Here is a 13,989-nt window from a genome sequence, read left to right on the forward strand (position 1 = left end):
CAAACTGTGAGGCTCTCTGCAGGCTGCCTGGGGTCGCGCTTCCTGGTCCCTTACGGAAAGACAGATGCTCCCCAAGAAAAGTCAGTGAGAGGACTACAGCCAGACGGCCGGACTCCTAACAGCAGCTCTCAGACCTGGCCAGGGTAGAGGGCCCCACGCCACCAGCCCGTGGGTCCTAAAGACAGCCAGCGTCCAGCGCTGGGCAGCAGCGCCGCGGGAAACCTCTGTCCCCGCCCCCTGGTGCCGCGCCCATTGGCTGGGCTCCTTGTGGGCCCCGCCCAGCGATCGGCCCGTCCCGTCGCTGACGCATGCGCAGGAGTCCGCCGCCGCCGCCGCCACCGCTTCAGCACCAGAGCCCGGACAGCGGCGCCGCCCACGGGCATGGACCGTGGTAGCGGCGGCAGCAGCGACGGTCCGGCTCCTGGCCCGGGTCCGGAAGGGGAGCAGCGGCCCGAGGGGGAGCCCTTGGCTCCAGACGGCAGCTCCCCGGACAGGTAGGGCGGACCGCTCCGCAGACCCAGCTCGCAGACCTTCCCAGCACCCCCGCCCCAGGTATCCCCAGTAGCCGCCATATGTCGCCCCATTCATTCCCCAGCCCCTCGTCATTCCCGCGCCTCAATGCTCCCAGCCCCTTGGCTACGCCCTCATTCTGCCCGGTCAATTTTCTCTCTCCCTGATACCCTCTATTGTCAGCCCCCATCGCCCTCACCCCCACCCTTCCCCGGGGACCTGCCCCACCCACTGTTCCTACCCTACTTCTAAGGCCCGGTGTGCCCCCGCCCCTCCAGCCTCCCAAGCCCCTCCCTCGAGGCTCTGCCCCCGCGTCTTCTCAGTAAGCCCCAAGCCCGCAGCGACCTCAGTCTGGGTTCCAGCCTGTCGGTGTGCTCGAGGGTGCACGTGTATCCTAGAGGGGAGGCTCGCCAAGGTGTGTGTCCTGAGGAGGGCAGACAGTCGGCCGCCACGCCAAGGCCTGTCTTTGTCCATCATGGTCAGTCTCCAGTCTGCCCTGCATGGCCGGCTGCGCACGTGTGGGCTTGACTCCCTGTGTGTGGCAGCCACCAGCACTCCCTGGAGGCTCTAGGGTGGGCAGGCTCTGAGGCTCAGGCCGTGTTCAGTACCGTCCCTGAAGGCACCCCAGGCTAGCGGGACAGCAGGAACACCTTCCCACTGAGGGCCCAGATCTCAGTGCCTCTCCTCTCCCTTCCTCCACCATATGCGTGAGGGAACAGGTAGTAATATGGCGCAATTTCTGTGCCCTGCCTGGTCTGCTGATCTGGGTCCCCCAGAATCCCTCCCCTGACATGACACTGCCTCTCTCTCCTGCCTGGACTGAAATTAAGAGGCACTCTTTGGAGGCAAAAAGCAGAGGTGGACACATTGTCTCCAGACTGCCCCAGGTTGAAATGTACATGCTGTACCTCAGAGCAAAGAGGAGGCCCCCCAGGTGGAGAGAAATGTTGTTTTCCCTCTATTATTACACATCAGCAGTGATAGATTTGGCCACCTTTCAGTCTGAAAGGCACAGAGCTTTCTTCAAGGGGTTGAGACACAGGATGGATGTGTCCCCTGGACCAGGGGGCTGCCTGGGACTATGGCCTGGCCAAATAGCCAGGGAAGGAACAATGACAGGGCAGGGGCCTGGGGCCAGGAGCAGCCCTTGAAGGAGCTGGAGGGTCATTTGCTACCTTGGATATTTTGCCAAGGATCAGCCCTGCCTGGTCTGCTCACTTCCCCTACGCATAGGGGTCATTCTTGGGCAAAGGAACTACTTGCTCTCTTCCAGCAACTCCCTGAGACCTCTGGTCCCTCTCTGCACTTCCCAGGGACCCTGGACACTAATCAGGCAAAGGGACTCCATTCAATTCAATTCAAGAAACACAAATATGCTCCTGCTGAGCTATGTAGCACTCGGGATAGATACACAGTGCATAAGATAGCACGCACACACACACACACACACACACACACACAGTCCTTTACTAATGCATTGACTATGGCATAATTTGAAATAGTTCATTCTTTGTGTTTTTAAAATTAGCTTTTTATTTTCCTAGTGGCCTAAGCTGCTCCCCCATCTGTCCTGGCCACTCTGTGGGATCACATGGATGTCCATATGGCTATGTGTCAGTGGGCTCAGGGGCATGGTTAATGCACATGTACATTTGCCCCTTATGGGGCTCCCAAGTGGGGGCTCTGTGTCTGGGGTCCTGTCAGCCATGCCCTGACTGCTGTCACTTTAGCTGCTTGAGGAGGCCTGTGTCACCACTTTCCACCCCCCTGTCTGCCTGCCCCAGTCACTTGGCTTCCAGGCCAGCGGCCCAGGCAGGCAGCCCAGGAAGTTGCTCATCCCAGTCAGAGCCATGGAACTGAGAGGGTGAGAATGAAAGGTCCCTGGGGAGGCAAAGCCTAGGGTACTTAACTCGCTTTATTACTAGGTGTCCTGAGGACAGAGGGCAGCAGGGGCTGGCAGGGGAAAGCTTTTATTCTGAGAAGAGTTTCGCTCTTCCCCTTGGGAGGGCTGAGACAAAGGCCTGGTTCTACAGCAGTCAGAATGTGGAGGTTTTCACATTCTGTCACATTGACAATGATGGGCACAGTCAAGAAGGGTGAGATTTGGGAGCAGCTGATCCTAGGTTCCTGGAGAGGGACAGAAGGGGTTGAAAGGAAAGGGCTGGGGCCAGGGAGACCCCAGTAGAAACAAACCAATGGTGGAGGCTGGAATCCCCCTTGAATAGGAGCCAGCTAAGGAAGGGGGTGAGCTTCTGAGATTTGGCAGACTGGTTAAGGGAAGAGTGCTCCGGGTCCCCACCCAGAGTGCTGGCTTCCATTGATGAAAAAGAAACTGACCCTCCATGTGGGGTCCTGGCTCCTAGGACAAGCCCGGTGCTCAGTAAGTGCTCTATGGCCAAGGGCAGCTGGAATAGGCACCCTACTCTTAAGAGGGAGACCAAAACTAATGGGTCATCTTCATGCCTTCAGGATCCAACCCAGACTAAGCACAGTGCCCAGCGTGTGGCAGGTGCTCAAAAAAGACCTGCAGAATAAAAATCTTAAAGAAGTAGATGTCCACACCTATACACAGAAACCCAAGCCATATATCTATCCAGCTTCCCTTTGGCCCATGGGGATGGGCCCATACAGTCTTTTATCCACCTGGGCACTGGTTGCTATGTCATTAACTTTATGGGGTCATCTGAGGTCTTGCTTTAGAACAGCTTTGGTCAAATTCCTATTTTTCTAAACCTTGAGTGAGTAAAAAAATAAGTATCAGTGATTTAAATCATGAGATCAAATTCTAATGCATCTTTTGGATCACAAAGAGGAAAGTATTTATAATTATATATGTAGTGAGATTCTCAAGGTGTGAGAAGTTCTCAAGTGGAGATATATTATCTGAGGTGCCTAAAGAGGTCAAATTATAAATATAAATATACTTCTTAAACTGCATGCTCCCTGCAGCAATGAGTGTAGGAAGGGTCAGGAAAGCAAATGTGTCTTCCACATGCCAGGCTCCATGCCAGGCACCTCACATGTTACATCAGTTAATTCCCATACCAAACCTGAGGGGGGGCATTGTCATCATACCCTCACTCAACAGACAAGGATGCCAACACTCCAAGAATCATGTGTCTTTCCCAAGGCCCCCAGAGCTAAAAGATGATGGAGCAGTCCACCTCCACTGCTCCCCTATTTTACTCTCAGCATGAGGACCACACCCCCACCCCCATACTGCTATGTCAGCCAGCCAACCTTCTGGGAGGAAAAAGAAGAGCTTGCCTATTCTTTCCAGTTTCTCTACTTGGTCTCTGGGCAGAACCCAGCCTCCATGGGCAATGTCTACTTGCCACCACAGCCAGGACTCTGGCCCAAGGCCCCTTCAGCAGTGCAGCAGGCAGGACTGGAAGCCAGGGTTGGCTCAGCATAGACCTGGCTCTCCCATGGGAGCTATGCAAGCTCTGGCAGGCCAGGTGAGCCAGGTGAATGGGGGGAAGGAGACAAGGCTCTGCCAGGGCTGCCCATCCTGGAACCCCTCTGGGAACCCCCCATGGCCCTCAGGCACTCTGTTCTGTGGCCATCTTCTCCCGTCCTAGGTCCGGCAATCCTGCCACTAGGGTGGGACTCCACCTCCCCGCTGCGCCCAAGGTGTCGAGGTGGGTCCATGCACAGAATGCTGCCCTCCTGAGTAATTTTGAAAGAGGAGTCTATTGCTGACTCCTCCTTGGCAAGTTCCTTGGGGAGTCCCAACTCCTTCTCCCAACTGTGCATACCCTTGCAAAGCAAACTTTCTGCCCTGTGGCCCAAGGGTGGTGCATGGGCAGCAGATGCCTCTGCCAAGCTTTCCCTGACTACCCTGACCCCTGTCAAAATTGGGTTCTCCTCTCGGCTCCTTCAGCCCTCTGTGACTTCCTCTCTCACAACACTCAACAGGGTGGACTGTCCACATCACTCACCTACTATGAGTGCTTAGAGGACAAGGACCGGGCCTTATTCATCCTAGCACCACTATTAGTAGCCTGTCTAGCACTCAATATTCATTCAGCAAACATTCCCTGGGCACCTTTTGTGTACAAGGCACTGTTCAAGGCACTGGGGATATAGAGGTAAACAAATACACCAGGCCCTGCTTTCCCAGAGCTCACATTCCATATGAGAGATGGGCAATAAACATGACAACTATGTAATATAATGTCCAGTTGCAGCAAATGCTATGAAGAAATATAAAGCAGGGTAGGGGGCTAGAGAGCTGGTGAGTGATTATTTAGAGAAGGTCATCAGGGAAGGCTTCTCTAAGAAGGTAATAGTTGAACCAAAACCAGAAGCAAGACAGGGTGTGAGCCATGCAATTATCGGGGGACGAGCATCCCCAGCAGAGAGAAGAGAAAGTTGAGAGGCTCTACGGTGGGAACAAGAATGCAGCAGGTGCTCTACAGATGTCTGATCAGAGGAGGAACAGACAACTGTAGCAGAAAAAGCATAAGTCTGCAAGTCAGAAGAACTGGATTCGAGGCTCAGCTCTTCATGTTTCACTGCACCTCAGTTTCAAATCTATAAAACCAGGAAAGTACCTCCCCCGCAGGGCTTTGTAAAGAGTAAATAAGACCATTTATGTAAAAGCACATGCAGTGCTTAGCACAGTGTCTGACATGTGGCAGGCTGCCAACAATGTTTGTGTGTGCATGGACAGGGGAGTGAATGAGACAACGGACCCCAAGAGGTAGGTTGGAGGTGTAGACCTGGAGCCCCCACCCTCCTCGCCTCTCCCCCAGGACTAGTAATAGAACAACCTCGAGCCCCTGTCTCCTTGTCTCAGCTTACTGAACAATGCCGGGGCATGGTGTGGCCCACCACCATCCCCCACTGCCATCTTCCCTGCCTCTTCTCTCTCCAGGTCCCAGAGCAAGGCTGTGGCCCCTGAGGCAAGCCCAGAGAGAAGCTGCTCCCTCCACAGCTGCCCCCTTGAGGACCCTTCCAGTTCTTTGAGACCCCCACCAGCAACGTCCACCCTCCAGCCTGTAGACCCGTCCAATCCCTTGGCCCCAGCCCACTTCACCTATCCCCGGGCACCGCAAGAATACCGGGGGTGCAGTTCCCTGCCAGGACTTGGGGACCGGGCAGCTCTGTGCTCCCACGGCTCCAGCCTCAGTCCTTCCCCAGCCCCCTCACAACGTGATGGGGCCTGGAAACCGCCGTCTGTGCAGCACCATGTGGTCAGCGTCAGGTAAGGAGGGGTCCAGCAGTCTGCCAGGTGCCACTGGAAGATGGGGCAGGGCTTTAAAGTGGAGCCGACCTTGGGCCGGCCCCGTGCCTTAGCGGTTAAGTGCGTGCGCTCCGATGCTGGCGGCCCGGGTTCGGATCCCGGGCTCGCACCGATGCACCGCTTCTCCCGCCACGCTGAGGCCGCGTCCCACATACAGCAACTAGAAGGATGTGCAACTATGACATACAACTATCTACTGGGGCTTTGGGGGAAAAATTAAAAAAAAAAAAAGTGGAGCCGACCCCCTGGGCTCTGGACTCCTTCATTAGGAGGCAACCCAGGATGTCCCCTGCCTCTGATGGAGGAGGCAGCCTGGAGGGAGGAGGAAGTAAGGGTTGGAGCTTGGGAGTGGGCAGGCCTAAAAGAGTTAATACCATCTTCCTCTATCCCCCCACCTCCGCTTCCTACCCTATGAGAGGACTCTGACAAGCAAGTATCTTTTCTTCTCTTCCACAGGCAGGAACGGGCCTTCCAGATGCCAAAGAGGTAGGCCTGAGCCTTATTTGGACCCCTAGGGGTGATCAGGCTGGTGCCCAGTTTAGCCCTACCACTCCTTGGTGGCTCCTAAGCTCACCCACCCCCTGCTACCACACCCAACACCAATTCATGTGGGCTGTCTTTCTCTTTTCCAGCTATTCCCAGCTGATTGCCGAGTGGCCCGTGGCCATGCTGCTGCTGTGTCTGGCTGTCATCCTCCTCTGCGCCCTGGCTGGACTGTTGGGAGGCCAGCTGCCTGACTTCTCCAAGCCCTTGCTGGTGAGGGGCCAAGGAGGGGGAGGGGGACCCCCAGGCCTGGGCACCTCAGCTCAGCCTGGGGCAGAAAACTGGAGTGGCTGAGTTGAGGGTGGGGTGGCAATAGTGGGCTCTCGACCTCCAGAGAGAGTTGGGGAGATGGAATAGAGGCAATACTCTCGTCCAACAATCCAGGCAGGTGGGCTGGCCCTCCCTGTGCCAGGGACCCAAAGGGGCAGAGCCCAGAAGAGCCAGGATGGAGAACTCCTCCTCCTGCCTGCCTGATCTCTCCCCTCCTTCCTGCAGGGCTTTGAGCCTCGGGACACGGACATTGGGCGCAAGCTAGTGGTCTGGAGAGCACTGCAGGCCCTCACAGGCCCCAGGAAGCTGCTTTCCCTTTCCCCAGACCTTGAGCTGAACAGGTAACGGGTTCCCATCTTTCCACTGTTGGAGGAGATGGGGGAAAGAATGAGGTCTCCAGAGAGGGGCTATTGGGTGACCTCCCCAAAGGCAGGTCAGAAGGGCTTTCTGGGGCCCCCTGGGGAGTGATGTCAGGCCTCCTGTGAGCACCTCCCCACCCGTTGAGAGTGCCTGGAATAGATTTTCTTTCTACCTCAGCTCAAACCCCCACACCACTCTGAGCCCCGCACCTTGGAGTGGTGCCCCAGAGGGCATGGTCCGGCCTCGGAGGATGGTGGAGCCCCTGGAGGACAGAGGGCAGGAGAGCTTCTTCTGCGGCCCCCCTGGTAAGCTGCAGCCTGGCCAGTTCCTGGCTTTAATGGTGGTCCCCACCCCACCTACTAGAACAGGAGGGCCCAGGAAAACAAATTTGGGCAAACAGAAAGAGAAGGAGGCCAGCTGGCCACATTCAAGCCAAGGAAGTTGGGTTACAGCTGGGAGGATGAGGCAGGTCTCTGGTGCTCCAGCCAGGTAGGGTCAAGCTGGGTGGGGGTGGGGCACCGGGGCAAAGATGTAAGCCCAAGATCAGGCAGCCAGGCACAGGTTTCAGGCTCCTGAGAATCTGAACCTCCTATGGCCCTGGGTAAGCATCTTCCCCTTGGTGGCCCAAGACCTGGGGCCAAAGGACTGAGCTCTGGGGGGTGTGTTGCAGAGAAGAGCTATGCACAGCTGGTGTTCATGTCCACGTCAGCGGGCAGCCTGTGGAACCTCCACGCCATCCATTCCATGTGCCGCATGGAACAGGACCAGGTGAGCTGACTGGGGAGGTGCCAGGCGCTGGTGGGGAACCAGGGACATCAGGGACCTGATCCCAAGGAAATACAGCTGAGCCAGGACTGCCAGGGTGGACTGGGGAAGAACACTCCCTGTTTGTGGAGGGGAAAGGAGAGTCAGCTGTTTTCAGAAGAGCCAAAACACAGGTGCTGGAAGACAGACCATGCACAGCCTGGGGTTTTCAAAAGGTCCTGAAAAGGAGCCTCAAGAGCTGTTGAGGAGGCCCCAGCCCAAGGCCCCCAGCCCCCATCAACCCAAGCAGTGCCAATCCAATCCTGCTAACTGGAGGACCACATACCATGACATCTGACAAAAGGTTTCCTGCTAAAAACAGTGCAAACACCACTAAGTAGCCCAAGCCGCTCACTTCACACAAGGGTATCCAAAGTACCCAAAGGCAGTGGTCAAGAACATGCGCTCCAAGTCAGATGCCGGAATTCAAGGCCAGCTCTACTACTCTCTAGCTGTGTGACTTCAGGCACATTTCTTAACCTCTCAGGGCCTCAGTCCTCGTATATATAAAATGGGGATAATAATGCTACTTTCCTCATAGTTAGTTATGACAACTAAACAAGAGAGAATTTGTAAAACTATAGCATAATGACTGGCAGTAGGAATCTCTCAATAAATGTTACCACTGTCACTACGATCTCAGGCTCAAGGCCATACAGCCAGTTGATGGCAGAACAGGGCCTCTGATTCCCAGGCCAGTGCTCTCTGTACTACACCAGCTGCTGTGATGTCAAGAGCAGGTGGGAGAGAAGAGGAGACACAAGGTCTGAAAAAGAAACAGCTCTGTCCCAAGAGAGTTTAAGCAGACCAGTGGACAGAGGGAGGGGGCTAGGGTTTGGCAGTGACCCTGATCCTGGAATGTTTTGGCCTCCACTTTTCCTACTGCTTGCTTCCAGTTCCCTGGACCCTTGGCCCTGTTCCATCTGTGGTGGCCACTTCCACTCCTACTCTTGGCTCAAGAAGTGCAGAGTCGGGGGGTGTGACCTGCAGGGGCCCTTAGGGCAAGACCTCTCAGGTTGAGGCCTCTGGCAGCATCCTTGAAGCTCCTCTTTGATGGAGTCAACATGTAGCTGCTAGTACCTGGGCCAGGAGCCAAAGGCAGCTCTAAGACAAGCCAGTTCTGCTGGGCTGTCAAGATACCTGTCTGCCCCGGCCCTGTAGCCTGAAAGGAGATGAGAGGCCCTCGGACAGGGCTGGGGAACCTGGGCCCGGCACTGCCCCTGAGCTCTCTCCTGCTGTGTGTGCCCTACAGATCCGAACCCACCCCCGCTTTGGGGCTCTGTGCCAGCGTACAGCAGCCAACGAGTGCTGCCCCAGCTGGTCCCTGGGCAACTACGTGGCTGTGCTCTCCAACCGCTCCTCCTGCCTGGACACTACTCAAGCGGATGCAGCCCGCACACTGACCCTGCTGCGGGCCTGTGCCCTCTACTACCACCGCGGTGCTCTGGTGCCCTCTTGTCTGGGACCCAGGCAGGACAAGCCCCCACGCTGTGCCCAGGTTCCCACCAAGTGCTCCCGGAGCAGTGCTGTCTACCAACTCCTGCACTTTCTGCTCGACAGGGACTTTCTGAGTCCCCAGACTGCTGACTACCAGGTGCCCTCCCTCAAGTACAGCCTGCTTTTCCTGCCCACCTCAAAGGGTGCCTCCATGATGGGCATCTACCTGGACCGCCTAGCCGCCCCCTGGGGGCTCTCTGACAACTACACGTCCATCACCGGCATGGACCTGGGCCTCAAGCAGGAGCTGCTGAGGCACTACCTGGCCCAGGACACGGTTTACCCCTTGCTGGCCCTGGCGGCCATCTTCCTTAGCATCGCCCTCTACCTGCGCTCCCTCTTCCTCACGTTCATGGTGCTGCTGGGGGTACTGGGCTCCCTGCTGGTTGCCCTCTGTCTTTACCGCGTGGCCTTCCGCGTGGCTTACTTCCCCTTTGTCAATCTGGCAGCCCTCGTCCTGCTCAGCAGCGTCTGTGCCAACCACACCCTCATCTTCTTCGACCTGTGGCGCCTCAGCAAGAGCCAGCTGCCCTCCGGGGGGCTGGCGCAGCGCGTGGGCCGCACCATGCACCACTTCGGCTACCTGCTGCTGGTTTCAGGGCTCACCACGGGGGCAGCCTTCTACGCCAGCTACCTGAGCCGCCTCCCGGCCGTGCGCTGCTTCGCCCTCTACATGGGTACGGCCGTGCTGGCGCACCTGGCGCTCACGCTGGCCTGGCTGCCCTCCTCCGCCGTGCTCCACGAGCGCTACCTGGCGCGCGGCTGCGCGGCCCGGGCGCAGGGCCCGTGGGGGGCCAGCGCGCCCCGGCGGCTGGCGCTGGCGCTGCACAGGCGGCTCCGCGGCCTTCGGAGGGCCGCAGCCAGCACGTCGCGCCTGCTCTTCCAGCGCCTGCTGCCCTGCGGCGTCATCAAGTTCCGCTACATCTGGATCTGCTGGTTCGCCGCCCTGGCGGCAGGGGGCGCCTACATCGCCGGCGTCAGCCCCCGCCTGCGGCTGCCCACGCTGCCGCCGCCCCGCGGCCAGATCTTCCGGCCCAGCCACCCCTTTGAGCGCTTCGACGCCGAGTACCGCCAGCAGTTTCTGTTCGAGCGGCAGCCTCAGGGCGAGGGCGGCCACATGCCCGTGGTTGTGGTGTGGGGCATCCTGCCCGTGGACACTGGCGACCCCCTGGACCCTCGCAGCAACAGCTCACTGGTGAGTGACCCTGCCTTCTCGGCCAGCGGTCCTGAGGCCCAGCGCTGGCTGCTGGCACTCTGCCACGGAGCTAGGAATCAGAGCTTCTTTGGTGCCCAGCCCGAGGACTGGCCCACTCTGTGCTTCATGGAGGCCCTCCAGCACTGGATGGAGAGCCCCAGGTGCGCCCGCCTGGGGCCTGGCCTCTGCTGTGGCCACTCAGGCTTCCCCTGGGCACCCCAGCTTTTCCTGCACTGCCTCAAGATGATGGCTCTGGAGCAAGGCCCCAATAGCACCCGTGACCTGGGACCCCGCTTCAATACCCAGGGCAGCCTGGCTGCCCTGGTCCTGCAGTTCCAGACCAACTTCCAGTATAGTCCAGACTACAGCCAGGCCCACCACTTCTACACTGAGGTCAGCCACTGGCTGGCAGTGGAGCTGGGCAGGGCACCTCCTGGCCTCCGCCGGGGTTGGTTCACCAGCCGTCTGGAGCTGTACAGCCTGCAGCACAGCCTGAGCACTGAGCCTGCTGTGGTGCTGGGCTTGGCTCTGGCGCTGGCCTTTGCCACACTGCTGCTGGGCACCTGGAACGTTCCACTTAGCCTGTTCTCTGTGGCAGCTGTGGCAGGCACCGTTTTGCTCACCGTGGGGCTCCTGGTTCTACTCGAGTGGCAGCTCAACACTGCGGAGGCCCTCTTTCTCTCTGCCTCTGTGGGCCTCTCGGTAGACTTCACTGTCAACTACTGCATCTCCTATCACTTGTGCCCACACCCTGACCGCCTGAGCCGCGTGGCCTTCTCGCTGCGCCAGACCAGCTGTGCCACAGCAGTGGGGGCTGCAGCCCTGTTTGCGGCTGGCGTGCTCATGCTACCTGCCACGGTGCTGCTCTATCGCAAGCTGGGCATCGTCCTCATGATGGTCAAGTGTGTCAGCTGTGGCTTTGCCAGCTTCTTCTTCCAATCTCTCTGCTGTTTCTTCGGACCAGAGAAGAACTGTGGGCAGATCCTCTGGCCCTGTGCTCACCTGCCATGGGACACTGGAACTGGGGAGCCTGACGGGGAGAAGGCAGGCCGCCCAAGACCAGGGCCAGTGGGAGGGGCGCCTGGGTCCTGCCCCGAGCAGTATGAGCTGCAGCCCCTGGCACGTCGCCGGAGCCCTAGCTTTGACACCAGCACAGCCACCAGCAAGCTGTCCCACCGACCCTCGGTACTCTCTGAGGATCTACAGCTGCATGATGGCCCTTGCTGCTCCCGGCCCCCACGGGCCTCTGCCTCCCCCAGGGAGCTGCTCCTGGACCACCAGGCAGTCTTCAACCAGTGCCCCGCCCTGCAGACGTCCTCCCCCTATAAGCAGGCCAGCCCCAGCCCCAAAACCCAGGCCAGGCAGGTCTCCCAAGGGCAGAAGGCTGAGCCCATGCAGGCCTCACCAGAAGCCCCAGCCCACTCCCCCAAGCCCAAGGCTATGGAGCCTGCTGATTGCCTCTGCTCCTCAGCCAGCACCCTAGAGGGGCTCAGCGTCTCCGACGAGACCTGCCTAAGCACCTCTGAGCCCAGTGCTCGGGTACCGGATTCCGTGGGTGCCTCCCCAGATGACCTGGAAGAACCTGAGCACACAGTACCTGAGCGGGGCCAGCTAAATGAGAAGCGGGACACCCTGTGGCTGGCGCTGAAGGAGACTGTGTATGACCCATCACTGCCTGCCTCCCACCAGAGCAGCTCGTCCTGGAAGGGCCGTGGGGGGCCAGGGGATGGGAGCCCTGTGGTGCTGCCTAACAGCCAGCCAGATCTGCCAGACGTTTGGCTGCGCAGGCCCAGCACCCACACTTCAGGCTACAGTAGCTGAGGGAGGCCCAGGGAGGCTGCACCGGGGCACAGAGCCTGTCAGGCATGACAAGGCAGCACCAGGCTGGAGTCTGATGGTATTTCCCCACATCAGCATGGAGAAGTCTCACTCTCCAGCTGTGGATTTTAAACCCTGCCAGATGTTCCAGCCTTGGTCCAGGCTGCTGCTAACTCCCCACATCTGGAGGATTCAGCAGAGACAGTCTCTGGAGGGAAACGCCAAGCTCTCCTTGTGACCTGCTGAGGACTCATCTGCCCCACAGTGCCAATCAGGACCCAACCTCTGGAAGGAGGAAGGCCAGATGTGTAGCTCCAGGTATCAGGGGAGGCTGACCTGGCCTTCATGCCAAGTGGCAAGAAGTTCAGTGGGACTAAGGGACCCAGTCCTTGGGAACCTGCCAGGGACCTCACCAACCAGAAAAGCCCTCGGGAACCTCAGCAGCCTCCTGGGCCTCACACCTTTCAAGGGCTGTCTATTAGGGCACTTCCTTCTCTTTGGGGAGCTTCTCTGGGCCACAATTGGGGCCTCTGTCCTGAACTGCCCTGCCCCTCTCACCCTCCCCAGTCTGAAAAGAAACTCGTCAAGGCCAGGCAGAGATGGCTGCTGGGAGTGAAGCAGGAGAAGGAGGGATGGTCAGCCTCAGAGCATCCCTAAACTGCAGAATGGTCCCTTGTTGGAAGCAGGCTCCAGTGCTCTCCCCTGTTAGCAATCAAGAATCCTTTACGAGCCTGTACTTGTTAGTTTACAGAACACTTGCACATCCATTGTCTCCTGGGAATCTCACCCCTTCACTATGGAGTAGCCTGCAGTTGGCCAGGTGTACAGTGTACAGGGATTTTGCCCCCAGTGTACAGGGGAAGATGTTGAGACTGAGTACGGATAAGTGATTTACCCAGTCACAGGGCTAGTAAATGGCAGAGCCGGTTTCCTGACTCATTCCACCACTACAACTCCCACTCTCCTCCTGGCTACCTGCTTCAGGGACATTGGCCTGTGGCTGTCTTGACCTTTCACCTCTAGGACCTTCCTGCAACCTGCCTTCTCAAGTGTCTCTGAGTAAACTCCCCTCCCTCCCTCTTTAGGCCTCCATCTCCACAGAGGGCTATACTCTGAGCAAGCCCCAAGTTCTTCCCCACCTCCCCTGTGCTCCCTGTGCCTCCCCCCTGGATCCAGTGGAGATGCCTACCGGCCATGGGGCATCTGGGCTAAATCTGACTTCCAGGTTCAGGGGCAAGGGCTTGCCTCTTCATGGCCACAGTGTATGGAGAGCCTCTGCCAGGAGGGGCACTGAGGAGCAGGAGAGGTTGAGCAGAGTCAGTTAAGGCAGGAACTCAGGCCTGCCCTTTTGGGGAGTGTGTGAGTCTGAAGCTGTTCCCCAGGTCAGGGTCCCTGGCTTCCTAAGGACAGGTCTCTCTGGGGGCACTCAGGAGACCAAAGGCTGACTCCCCCTCCCCAAAGCAAAGAGTCTCTCTGGAAGGTTTTATCCTGTGTGAGAGCTCATGACACTTGGAGCATCAGCAGGCTTACTGAATACCTGCTCTGCATATGGCACTACAGGGGGACAGAGGCGGAAGCATCTGCCCTCAAGGAGCTCACCCTCTAGCTGGGAAAGAGCTCATGCGTGCATGCCGGCATCAATGGGTCACTGATGGCACCATGCAGTGCGTGCTGAGGCCCATGTGCCTGTCACCATTAGTATTGCTGGAGCTCAAATACCCAGGACTGGGTAACCAGGAAGGCT

At 58.2% G+C, this 13,989-nt stretch overlaps 1 protein-coding gene across 1 annotated transcript; it reads left to right on the top strand.

Annotated features, from left to right (window-relative positions):
• The first annotated feature begins 381 nt into the window (after positions 1-381).
• Positions 382-12,885, top strand: DISP2 (dispatched RND transporter family member 2). The gene is made up of 8 exons (XM_058540448.1): positions 382-494; positions 5,390-5,719; positions 6,215-6,244; positions 6,391-6,514; positions 6,797-6,912; positions 7,109-7,236; positions 7,602-7,699; positions 8,988-12,885. Exons 1-8 carry the CDS (start codon positions 382-384, stop codon positions 12,246-12,248), a joined length of 4,200 nt encoding a protein of 1,399 aa, XP_058396431.1. The 3' UTR covers positions 12,249-12,885.
• The last annotated feature ends 1,104 nt before the right edge of the window (positions 12,886-13,989 follow it).

Source organism: Diceros bicornis, chromosome 5 (assembly GCF_020826845.1).
Source record: "Diceros bicornis minor isolate mBicDic1 chromosome 5, mDicBic1.mat.cur, whole genome shotgun sequence".
Classification (NCBI taxonomy): domain Eukaryota; kingdom Metazoa; phylum Chordata; class Mammalia; order Perissodactyla; family Rhinocerotidae; genus Diceros; species Diceros bicornis.